Raw genomic sequence first — 13,341 nt, 5'->3', positions numbered from 1 at the left:
TGTGTAATTGATACAAAAGCTGGTGTCCGCGATTGTTTAATGGTGAATTAATAGGATGTTACACCATAAAAAACCAATCAATTAATAAAACAACAAATAAAGCCTTTAGATAAGAAACCAGTACAGTAAATACAAAATCCGAAAATGACAGAGTACATCGAAAAGGAAATTGTCGTAGACGACAATGACGAAACTGAAGACATCATGATCCCATTAATCGACGACAGACGACAAGGATGAACTGATGACAAGCATGATACCATTACTCCACCGCAGACGACATTGACGACACTGACCATAGCTTAAACCATTATTCCACCACAGACAACAATGATGAAACTGACGACATCATACCATTATTCCCCCACTGACGACAGCGTAATACCGTTATTCCACCTCAGACAACAGTGACGATACTGACTATAGCATATCATTATTTCACCGCAGACGACAATGACGATAGCATGATACCATTATTCCACTGCAGACGACAAGACAATGACAACAGCATGATACCATTAGTCCATCGTAGGCAACAATGACGAAACTGACGACAGCATGATACCATTATTCCACTGCAGACGACAATGACGACAGCATGATACCATTAGTCCACCGCAGTCAACAATGAAGAAACTGACGATAGCATGATACCATTATTCCACCGCAGACAACAATGACAAAACTGACAAAAGCGAGATACAATTATTTCATCGCAGTCAACAATGATGAAACTGACTGTAGCATGATACCATTATTCCACCACAGACGAAAATAAAGAAACTGACGACATCATGATACTATTATTCGACGGCAGACGACAATGACGAACTGACGACAGCGTGATACCATTATTCCACCACAGTTAATTATCTGTTTCAAACGTTTCCTGTTTAAAATGTTAATTAATACTAGTGAAATCGAAAGGAACCCTCTTAAATAAGGCCTCCAGCATGGAAGGCATGACCTCTTTAGCAGATACAATCAGGAAGACATGAAACATATCATTATCAGATGGTAGCGATAAATTGGACACATCTTGACAAAACATCAACAAGACCACACTTTAACAGCCCTTCCATGGACACTAGAGTTACAGCCAAGCAGAGATAACATGGCGTCATACCATTGTGTTTGAAATGCGCAAAATTAACCCCATCATGGGAATATCTTCTGAAAATGGCCAGAGACAGGCCAGTACAAACAAAAAAGAGATTTTAGTAATATATGTTTTATTTTTTTTACACCAGCAATCTGAATACTATTACAAGACAATTTACACAAAAAATCTCAAATGTGCTTGGATTAGAAGTAAAATTCTGGATACTTGAAACAATTCAGGAACAATAACTCTTCTCTTCTAAAGTTGAATAAAATCAGACTAATTATGGAGGACTGCAATGGCTTGATAATGTTTCACAGTAATTTTGAATTGAAAGCATATTTAATTTACACACGATCAAAATTGACATACATGTATTATTAAGTTATTGCAATAGTAACTTTAGAACTTAAACTTCTATAGCATTAAAAAAATTACCAAAAAGTTAAGTGGTAAATGTTGTTAAAATAGTGTAATAAAGTATACAAAAAAGATCAAAGAAAAAAATAACGAAAAAAAAAAAAAAACAAAAAAAAAAAAAAAAAACATAAGTTCCCACTATGAAAAAAAACTTGATGATTCAAACTCGTTTGTTCTCAGAAACAAAATTTAATTACTGATGACTGATCGACAGGATTGACATGGAAGCAAAATGGATTACAATGTACTTTAGAATTAATATTATTGGACTGGATCTGTATTGAAACTAAATAATTAAATAAGTTTTAAATCAGGTAAAATGCATGTCCATTGCCCACAAATATGAAAAAAACAATTTTACTCAAGGATACTTTCTTTATCTGAAAAGATTATACTTTGATCTCTACATCAATAGATTTGTTTAGAATAATTTTTTAAGAGAATGTAAGAAACAATAAATTTTTGACAGAATTAGCTGCCCTTGAAATGTTAATTTTGTGTGCATTTCATTAAGATTATAAATCACCTTACCAAAATGCTTTGCTTTTCAAGTGCACTGTGGTGTGGTGTTAAAATAAAAAAAAAAACAAGTAATATTGACATATATTTGTTTTGCCTCATAACAATTTTTCCAATTTAGCCAATTACCAATAATGTTTTTAAATTTGGAATTATCTACAACTGAATGAATAATTACAAATGAACACTATATGTACATGTATTTTATACATGTTATTAACTTCACTCTTCAACATGCTGAAGTGCAAGTTCAAACAAATAATCAAGACACAATGTATAATACATGAAAAACCTTTCATAGCTTAGTTCTACATAAATAAAAGTTCTCACTAGAGAAAAAAATTCCATCTTAAAAAAAAAGAATCCAAATAGTCTGCCTTTCATGCGATAATCCATATTGGCAGAGCACATCATTAAAGACTCCGTGAATCGGCAAAGCCTCTTGAACGAGTCCATGTTGACAGCATCCTAAAGATGAATATATATTCCACAGAATGTATTGGAATGTGTCACTTCTTTGATGGACATTAAATATTAGGTTTGTCATTAATATCCATATTGATCATGACATATGTTGGATTCGCCCATTATCGGAAAATCCAAATTCACGAAATGTTTAAAACCAACTTCACCATGCCTTGGCCATCTACATGTAGATACACGAATATTGTCCTTAGTGTTTCAGAAGATAAATTTTAAATCATTCTACCATTCAATGTACATGTACATGTAATTCCATATGGTTAGGCCTCATTAGTTCTAAAATAAAAACTGGGTTTATTCATCTCAGGGAAAATCCTAACTGACCTTTTTAACAAGTCACTTGATATTTCCTATTCAATTGTCAGACTTTGGTTTGGTGGAATTGAACTGTGAATAATTGATGTAAACAAACTTACAGTGGGTATCCAGGGGGTTCATGGGGTGATGGAAAATTTGTGTTACATATATCTTCATTAAAAATATCCAATGAGCAAATAATGACCTGAGTGCCCTTTGGGGACCCCCCTTTTTTAAATTTCTCAATCCAACTCTGTAAGTACATACACACGGAAATGAAACATATATATATATATATATATATACAAAAAAAATAAACAAATATTGTAAATGAATAAATGTGCATTCTACTCATGCCATGTACATTTATATATTGATAAAAATTACATTTAAACATAGATGATGTACTGTACACACGGTAAGTATTGAAGAAATCTCCATGCATTTACAATTAGTGAAAATACATGTGATTTCCAGTTTATTTACTTTAAGTCAAAAATATTTCAAATTTCAAGAAAAAAAAAATGAATATACGTGTAACTTCAGAAGAATTTATAAATGTACAGTACATGAAGAAATGTATTTATTTTTTTTTAAATGAAATTTGAGGTGAATATACATGTACAAGGATATCACAAGTTGTCAAAGCTGAAGGTGAAATGTCTTGTATAACAATTCAAATCCTGTATAAAAATAAAAATAAAGTATAATACATGTTTTTACATACTACTTCTTTTACAGTTTCATTTTAATATTTGAAAGTATTGTTTTTTAAGAGTCATTAAAAGGATGCATACATGTACATGCATTCATAATATTTATAACTACAATAAGTTATATTTGTTTACAGTGCCTAACATGTTCATTGTTTTAAAGAGTCTTTTAAAAGAATATACATGTATATACATATATGATATTCATGACAAATAACAAATAAATATTTTTTAAATCATTTGAGTAGGACTAAATCAAAGATAGAAACATGAAAATGATAAATACAACTATATACATGTACAAAAACAATGAAGTGAACAGATTTTCACTGATGACACATCTAGATACATGTACAGGTATTTGAAAAAAAACAACTTGATGAAGACCAAGACTTATTAATAAAGAAATATAAAATAATTTCCAAAAAATCAATTATTTTACTAAATAAACTGTTCAGGGTTTGACATTAAAGGTTGCCCGATTGCCCGGGGCAAGTAAAAACGACATCAAAGTTGCCCGACTGGGCAAGTGAAAAAAACATGTGCCCAAATTACATTATTTCTGATCATCGCAGCTCTAAAACATCGAAAATTACTTCTGTATAGTTCGCCATTCTTCCCGACCTTGCTGACCTAGATTATCATTGGATAGTTCTCTGATTTTCCCTTTGCCAAAAATAGATTGTATGATATTAATGTCGACCAATCAGATGCGTCCAATTGTACATCTATTTTTGTTATCCAATTGAACATCGCGATTTATTTATGGAATTTCTTACTTTGGAAAACTGTAAGAAATCTGTATCGAAAACTTCGAAAATATGAGAGAAAAAGAGAAATAAAATTCTATAGAAGATAGTTATTGTTGTCCATTTGTTAAACTAAAGATGTGAAATAAAAACTCCTCACATGAATACTTGTAATTTCTTTGCTTCTTGTTTTACCCCTTATTCCCGCAAAAAATATGACGGCTTTTCGATTTATTTGGCTTGCAATTAATCAGTTCTCCCCAAGTGTCGAGGGAGTAAGCATGGCCAAGCAGGGGACACTTGACTGTTTTGGGGTAACTGGGGTCCCCGAAATTCCACAGAAAAAATACAAAAGCTGACTATGAATTAAAACGAAAACGTGGGTTTAATGATGGATGGCTGAAATTTATGTTAAACCACTGTCATCTGCATTATAGTTGAACAGTTTCTTGCCATCCACGTCTTATTAAACAAGGGTTTCTGGTTTAAACACTATATAGTGACACAAAATTCTGGGCAAGTGAATCACATATGTCACTTGCCCGACTGGACAAGTGAATATAAAAGCTAACGTCAAACCCTGAAACTAATTTAGTATCATTTCTTTTAAAGATTTTTTATTATGTTAATTACAAAATGTATTACATTTATGTAAATAAAAAAGTAAAAATGTATTAAAGATAATTAAGTCAGTAAATTAAAACATGTTTCTTAGAAAAAAATTCTGATATTGTTATGAAGATTTCTGATAAATTAAATCATTATAGATTAAACATATTTTATTTATCTTTAGATCTGAATTTGTTTAATAAATTAATATTGTTTTAGTCCATCAAGAGAAGAAAAAAACACTAAATCATAATAAATGCACCATTCAACAAAATATACATGTACATGTTATAATCTTATTAGTCATAAAAATACAAACTGGCATTGTTCCTCACATGAATCATACATTAGATTTGAACCAATTATAAAATACAGGTATAGGTGTTAACATAATTACAGTGGTGGGTTCAGGGTGTAGTCCCCCTTTGAATAATTTTTAATTTTTGCAATCTATGGACCTTAATGAGCAAATAATAACCTGGCACCCCTCCCCTTTTTCATAATTTCTCCATACACCCCTGTTAGTGCTAAATATATAAAATCAAATACACATACATGTACATATATATTTACACAACAACTGACTTAAAAATCAACATTTTATACATGTAGCTGTACATGTACCTAATGTGAATCTATAAATTGAAGATATTTCTATTTATCATTGCATTTGCAAGTACATGTAATCACTGTTGTGGTTAATTTAATGTCCTTAGTAGTATCTTTCAATAATATACATGTAATTAATATTTCAAGAAAAAAACACAATAAAATTTATGAAATAAATAAAACTTTTAACAAAAATATGTTGATTTTAGTTGAAGCAATGAAGACTTATAAGGATATCACATGTTGCCAAAAAAATTCTATGATATTAATTCAAATCATGACTAAAAAAATGCTACATGTACATTACATGACTGTACTTTTTTAATTATTGTTTTAAAGAAATTTATTTTTAAAGGCCTACATGTAAATACTGGGTATGAATAAATCACTAATACATGTACATGTACTTATCTTTTACCACATTCATATCTTGATGTGGTACATGTATGGTGTTAGATATTTACACAAAGTAATACTAGTATTAAAATTTTTGATTTTAATTATTTTCAGTTTTCAAATGAGAAAATTTCATTTATTTAGAAACATGAAAATGCAAATATATACAACAAAAGGCAAACATTATTTTCAATGATGACACATCTACATGTAGATACATGTACATGTATTTGACAATCTTGATGAAGGCCAACTCTGATTGATAAAAAATGTAAATTAAATTTATTTTACACTGTACTCAATATGAATTTTCTGTACTATTTGAAACTTTTAATAAGTTAATAATTATCATATTTTTGTAAATCTTATGCCAAAAATTAAATCATGTATCTTTTCTTTTTATCAAGTTAATTATCATATGAACAAATTTATGTTTATTTATGTCTGACAATTAAGAAAAAGGTGGAAATGTCTGATATTATTAAAATTACTTTAGAAAAACAAACCCTACATGTAAACAAATATTTAATAATTTATTTTTTATGAGAATTTTGCACTGAAGGTATTGTTTATCTGCCATCCATATTATCTCACAATTGCAGAGCTGAAATACCATGATTTCCCGTCATATTTCTGCTATTTACATTTAATGAAAGAAAAACCGAAGTTCCGAATGAAAATGTTACAACTGGTACCTAATATGAAACTCACCACATATAGTATTCAATTGGCAGGGAACCAGAAATATGGCGGGAAATCATGGTATTTCAGCTCTTCAATTGTGAGATTATAGGGAACATTTCAAAACATCCATAGAAAAAAGATGGCGGATAGACAATACGCTGAGTGCAAAATTCTCATAAAAAATAAATATGGAAATATTTCGATCTCGGAGGTAAGAACGAGAAATAATTGTATGAAAGTTGTAGTACAGAACGACATGAATTAAATGCCAACTTTTTTAAAGGAACTTATGAGTAATTTAAAAGATAATTAAAAAACTGCAAACAGACTGAGGTGAATTCGAGTATACATGTAAAACAATAAAACATGTTTTCTTACCTTGAAGTTGAAATTGAATTAATCTCAATAATTTGTTTATCTCAGTGATGGTTCTCCATCAAAAGTCAATATACAGTAAATATCCTGACCACCTTATTGTAATCAACAACAGTGAGGAGATGGTTCACTTTATCATAATGTACACACAGAGGGCCACACAACTTATCATCTCTACTGACTACAACTTCATGTTTATCTCCATCCCTTGAAATCAGTAATAAATTATTTTTCCAATGATTACACACAAAAATATTCTGGTGTTCATCCATTGATATTCCAACAGGAAATGACATTGTATTGTGATCCTTGAATGTGAAGATAACTCTGAGGTCAGAATCTAAGACAGTAACTGTGTGGTTGTTAGGACAGGTATAACATATTCTGTTGCCATCTGTGTCTATATATGAATAAACACTAACAGTCTGGTCATCATGGAGTTTGTCTATTTTTTCTGTATCTATATTAATTTTTCGGATTCCTACCCAAGGTACACAGAAGTATAAATGTCCATCACTATGTGTAATTCCACTGACATCACTCTTTATCTGAAGTGTTTTAATGATTTTACTCCTGTCTACATCTATGATGTAGATTGTTTTATGGAGAGGATTAGAAACAGCAACATGGTTCTCATTGATGACTGTTACATCGTATACTGCTCCTCTTCCTCCATTAAATCTGACTGATGATTTGTGTTGACCATTACTGTGTAGTATGTTTACTACACCATTGTCATAATCAGTCAACACCAGGAGTCCATTAGGCAGCCTACAACAACCATCACACAAACCTTGATCTACTGTAAACTGTTGTTTAAGTGTCAGTTGTCTGGGGAATCTTGTCTTCACCTCTGCCTGACCCATGTTTGGTTTGTTTATGTCTATGGATGTTGTATTTTTTTCTTTTGATACTTTAATGTCACACAGAGTTTTTATTCCAAAAATTGTGTCGTCTGCTGTGATGTTTTCATTCATTTCTATGTCTGTATTATCCATGGCTCCTTTTTCAGATAATTTATGTAAGATTTCTTCTGATTCTTGGACTTCTCTCTCCATTTGTTTTGTTGCAATGAATGTTTCGAAATTTGATACATGGTTCTTAATGAGTTCTTCCTGTTCCAATAATTCACCAAGTTTTCTTTTATTTGATTCCAGGATTTTTGTGGTGGCTTTGATTTCATTTATATTTTCATTTACAACTGACTCTAACTCTGATAGTGTTTTGTTTTCTAGTTTCTTAATTTGATCAATAAGATTTTGTGTTTTTTCTTTTACCTCAGTTGATAGTTTTTCCTTCTTTTTCTGTAGTTTTTTCACATTTTCTTCCCTGTCAATGATTGCATTCAAGACAGCTTCATGATTTGTTTTTATATTGGTCCATAAATCCTCGAAAACTGCAGATGATTTTACTTCACGGATGACATCTTCTATATCTAAAGTGTCTTTACACTTTTTATGGGACTCCAGTCGACATTTTTGACAAATAACAGAGTCATGAGACCTACAGTAATATTGATATCTTTGCTTGTGTTCTTCACAGTCAAGTTGAATTTTTTTGTCGATGAATGATGCCATTTTTCTGCAATATAAAGACAAAACTATGAATTTTAATTTTAGTCCAGGAGACAATTCTCTTAAAATCAATTATATATAGCTTAGTATAATCACTTTTTGGGATTTGGCATTGGTTCTATTTTTTTGTTTTGACGGTGGTGGTCAAAGCAAAAAAATTTCTCCAGGGTCGAATCCAAAAATGGATAAGGCTTGTTACAAAATGTATTTTTATTGACTTTTGAATGAGTTTACACATTTCATACAGGTTAAAATCAGTTACATACAGCTGTGCTGCGAAACGTAGCTTGAACTATTATTTTGTGATTTGGCACTGAGGATATTTTTTTCTTTTGACATTGGTGGATTCAGCTTATTACCATTTTTTTTTTATTGACTTTAGAATAAGTTTATATAAACCTTTCAACTTTCAACTACCCTGGACTTTTTATGAGCAACTCGGTCTGTGTTTCTAGAAAAGCAGAGGACACTTAACCTACTTTGTATGTATTATTTTAGTGACATGTACTTCATGTTCTTTTTTATGTCTGTTTTCTATGTTTTATCTTTCTCACTGGATTACTTTCTTTTGATTTCTGCTAGAACCTTGGTTTCCTTGATTACTATTCATACAGTGGGTTAACCCTCATGGAGCGCAGTGGTCAAAATACTAAGCCTCTTGACCTAACTTAGCAGATACGCTCATCAGTCGTTTGAATTGTAGCGACAAATAGCAATATTTGACTCTTTTTTGCTATTTGTCACTTATATTCAAACGACTGTGCGTACATGTATATTAAGCCCTTGTTTTCCGTTAAAAAAATCCAAAGTTGTAATTTCAAAGGTTAAACCTACTCCAGCAATGCTGGAGTTGGCAAGCTATTTTCTGACTTGGTGCCATCCTAAGAGTTGGGGTATGGGGGAACGGAATTCCAACTTCTAACGTTGTAGGAGTAAGGTTAAACCTCTCTGGAATCTCGAATTTAAGTACTTGCATGTGTCATCCCTTTCGGGATCGGTGGTGGTCAAAACAAAAATATATCTCCTGCACCGAATCACAACAGGAATTACTGTCATGTCTTAACTTGGCACAACCGTATATATCGTTTGAAAATCAACACAGTTATTGAGGGACAATATGTTTGTATGACTTACAGACATGCAACACCGTCAGGGATTTAAATTACCGGTGGTCCTACACCTTTCAGACAGACGCGGAGTTTCTGTTTCAATGATGACGTAAGTCTGCGGGTCTCACTAATTGGCGACAAGAGGTGACAAAAAGCGACAAGAAACAACAAGTGGAATAGCGCAAAGAAATTTTTGTTTTTATTTAAACAGAGACATACAATTGTTTATTTATGTGTTTGATTTAAAGCAAAAAAAATAAATAAATAAATAAATAAATAAATAAATAAAAGAATAAAAAAAATAGGAAAATATTGTCTTTAAAAACCAGGAAAAGAATATTTTTCAGGTAAAAATGTGAAGATAAAAAAGGTTGTTAGAAATATTTCCAAAATGATAGTAGTATAAGGAGGATTTTTTTCATTAAAGAAAAATAATAAAAAAGAAAGAGATAAATCAATAAAGTAACAGGAAAACTGACTTCAAAATATGTTATAAAGATTCAATTGTCTCATTTTTTAGAATAAAACATATTGCTCAACTTGGTATTATTTTTGCAGTTTTCATATCTCTCTAGAGAATAACCCATTTTATCATATATTTTGAACTAGTTTCTTTTATAACAATGCATTTTGCTATGTTTTTCTTCGGTTAAAGAAAAAAATAACCTTTTCTTTTAATCATACCATTGAATATTGTTTCCAAATAATTTCCTGTTTGTTATTTCACATAAAACATGTTTCCATACTTTTATCAATTTGAAAATACATCAAATCAAATCTAACATATAAAGATATAGTTTCTTTATGAATTGTAGTATCTAATTTATTCAAACTGTTCATTGGTCAAATTGAGAAAAGATTTTTTTTATTTTAAATTTGTATCAGTTGACTTCCGTTTTTTTCTAAATTTTCCTAAAAATAATTAACTCATTTTTTTCAATAATTATCTCATTTTTGTCCTATGTTACTTTATTTGGCCTTTAAATGAAAAAAAAACGTCGCTTTAATTTCTCGAATTCTTGACCTTTCTTGTCCCCACTTGACACCTCTTGTCACTAATTAACTATAAATTTCTATAGGAAACATTTTGTTATAGTTTGCTAAACAATGTGACATTGAGTCACGGTAAGATAGCTACTTGTTGCAGTTTGTGTTCAAGCTTCCTGGTTCAATCATAATACAGAGTATCAGAAGTACTTGTAAAGTCCGAAACAAACTCAATATAACATCAAACGAAACGAAGAACGAAATCGAAAGAAATGAAATATAACAGAACTAATCAAAGCAGATCCATTAATTTAATATAGAAATTGAAACATGTCCCAATAATCATTATAATTGATAGGATTTTAGGCTATGCCAATGATGGACGGAGCACTTGTGTAATCGTCTACTTCCGTCAGAATATTTTAGCCAGTCATAGTTCTGGTCTTACATTCTACATACATGTATATAGGTCGCTGACTCTTCGTTAAAACAATTAATTGTGTTTTGGGTTGGAAGGAAAAACTATTTGAAAATAATATACGTTGTGAAGTGGCTCAGTTAAACGTACATAAGAATAATGAATAAGTTAACAATAGCCACATTTAAAGGTAAAAAGGGAACTACATACGAATATATTCAAGTTACCTATTCATTTTTAAACGCATAATAAACCATTTGATGTTTAACTAGAAATGAAAACCCAGCGAGATTGTAAATAGTCTTCAATCATAGAAAAAAGAATAATAAAAAGAATGCCGAGTACTAATTGGGAAAACTGTCTTATGCAGGCCTTGAGGCAGTGGTTCCAGTCAAAAAACATTATAAAGAAAGGAATGCTATGCTTTTATTTGTCGCTCATCGTTTGACCATTTTTGTTACAAAAAGGTACCATAACCCCCAAAACCATCCTGACGTATCATTCACTGTATCATAAATATATTTTTATTACGGTTACCGCCTCATGACAACGGAAGCTACGAGATGGCAAATAAAAATGAAACTTTGCATAGACGATGGCATATGAATTTCGATAATGCACTTCTTGGAAATTGTGCCATATTTTGGTCTAATATTATTGCTTTTTGCAATATTAATCATTCTGTTTTGCTATTTTGGCCATGATTGGTGAAATTATATCACAGGGGCTTGCTCACACTATGAAATATGCAGCCCGACTCTATATATTAAGAAGTATTTGGTGGTGATTTATTAGGTTGTTTGCAGGGCAGTAATAAGTTATAAATATATTTGATTTTATTCGGGGTGGGGGGTGGTTGAGTTGAAGCGAGTTACCCCAAAATCTGGGATTCCCGTTTTCTTGTTATATACTATTCGGACTGCATATTTGGGAGTAGGACCAATCCCCTGTGATAGTATTATAATACTTTATCGTTTATGTTAATGTACGTGTCTCTGTACTAGGTGCCCAGAAACTAAGCGCTTTCACATGACACATAGGTGTCTATGAAACAACTTGTAGCACTTGAGCTATGAACCTTATCAACTGAGAAATGAAGATAGTTGAGTGTAACACGTTTCTAAGGATATGATTTATTTCAATGATTTGTGGCTTAAGGAGGTAGAGCTGGGGTAGGGGACGCCTCTTGAAATCAGTGATATGGTTACATCATATTCGATTTCACCAAAGCATATAACGCTTTCATTTGAAACATAATGAAATCAGTCCAAGTTACTTGATGCTTACATGATATTGATGTCAAATGCTGAATACAAACGTTATAATGATTTGTAAGAGTTATGTCCTTTACCCTATGTCTACCTCCTTAAATTTGAATTATTTAACAGACAGTTTTGACCTGGAGGTCGATAAACTGAATTTCGACCTGAAAATTTAAAATTGGGAATGGTCAACTAGTAGTTTGTAGTTCAATTATGGGCTATATCGGAGTGTTCCATGTAAACATATATCGAACCCGAACATTACGCAAACTGGCACGCTACTATGATGCATTATAATGTATTTTGGTGTGTGTGTTTTTAAATGTCCCTCATAATCAGAATGGTGAATTTAAGAAAAATAAAACGATGAGTTTAATATTAACCATTTATAATAATAAGCTTATAATAAGCTTATGTTAAGATACGTTTGAATTCGATTCCCGTACTTTCCTTTTATTCCATATTTTTGGAATACGACGAATATTTGAGGCGCTAAAACGATTGATATAAATTGATTCAGTACATGAGTACTTTGATTCTACAGCATGAATCACCTCTACCATTGGCAGTGTCTGAATTCTACGTGGATTGGTACTTGAATATACATGTATTAATACTTGTTATATATGGATTTGTGTACATTGTATTGAGGCAGACCTCATTCTGTTTCGATATTTCAAAAAAAAAAAAAAACCAAACAAACAAAACAAACAAAACAAACAAAAAAACAAACAAAAAAAAAACAGACTAGTCTTAGTCTTAAAGTTTGACCCTTGACATATTTATCAACCATTATGAAATAATAAAGCACGGAAAATACAAGAAGATGGTACAATGAACTGAAGTAAAAGCTGAATGGAAAAGTAAATCTTACTCTTTACTGGTCAGTATTCCCAATTAGCACGAAGTTAACTTATTTGAACGTCAGAGAGGAAAACGCCCTGTTGGTTTAGTACGGAATGTTATCTTTTTACTTCCTGGTATAACCACAGATTACACACGATTAGTTATGGAAGCTCATAGGGTACACCCGAG

The 13,341-nt window shown here is 31.3% G+C and overlaps 1 protein-coding gene across 2 annotated transcripts; it reads right to left on the bottom strand.

The window, feature by feature from the left end:
* Positions 1-1,215: 1,215 nt before the first annotated feature.
* On the bottom strand, positions 1,216-13,324 carry LOC148600642 (uncharacterized). 2 transcript variants are annotated; one of them, XM_088558675.1, is made up of 2 exons: positions 13,181-13,324; positions 1,216-8,537 (listed from the first exon to the last, which is right to left on the bottom strand). In XM_088558675.1, the coding sequence occupies exon 2, from the start codon at positions 8,531-8,533 to the stop codon at positions 7,025-7,027; it is 1,509 nt and encodes a 502-aa protein (XP_088414801.1). In that variant the 5' UTR covers positions 8,534-8,537; positions 13,181-13,324; the 3' UTR covers positions 1,216-7,024. The 2 variants fall into 2 exon arrangements, with proteins under 2 accessions (XP_088414801.1, XP_088414802.1); XM_088558676.1 differs by lacking the exon at positions 13,181-13,324 and adding an exon at positions 9,665-9,771.
* Positions 13,325-13,341: the final 17 nt, after the last annotated feature.

Source organism: Perna viridis, chromosome 13, assembly GCF_037379345.1.
Source record: "Perna viridis isolate PV_CMFRI_1.1 ecotype Kerala chromosome 13, ASM3737934v1, whole genome shotgun sequence".
Lineage (NCBI taxonomy): Eukaryota > Metazoa > Mollusca > Bivalvia > Mytilida > Mytilidae > Perna > Perna viridis.
Note: the sequence above shows the minus strand (reverse complement) of the source record. Positions and strands in the feature narration are given on the sequence as shown.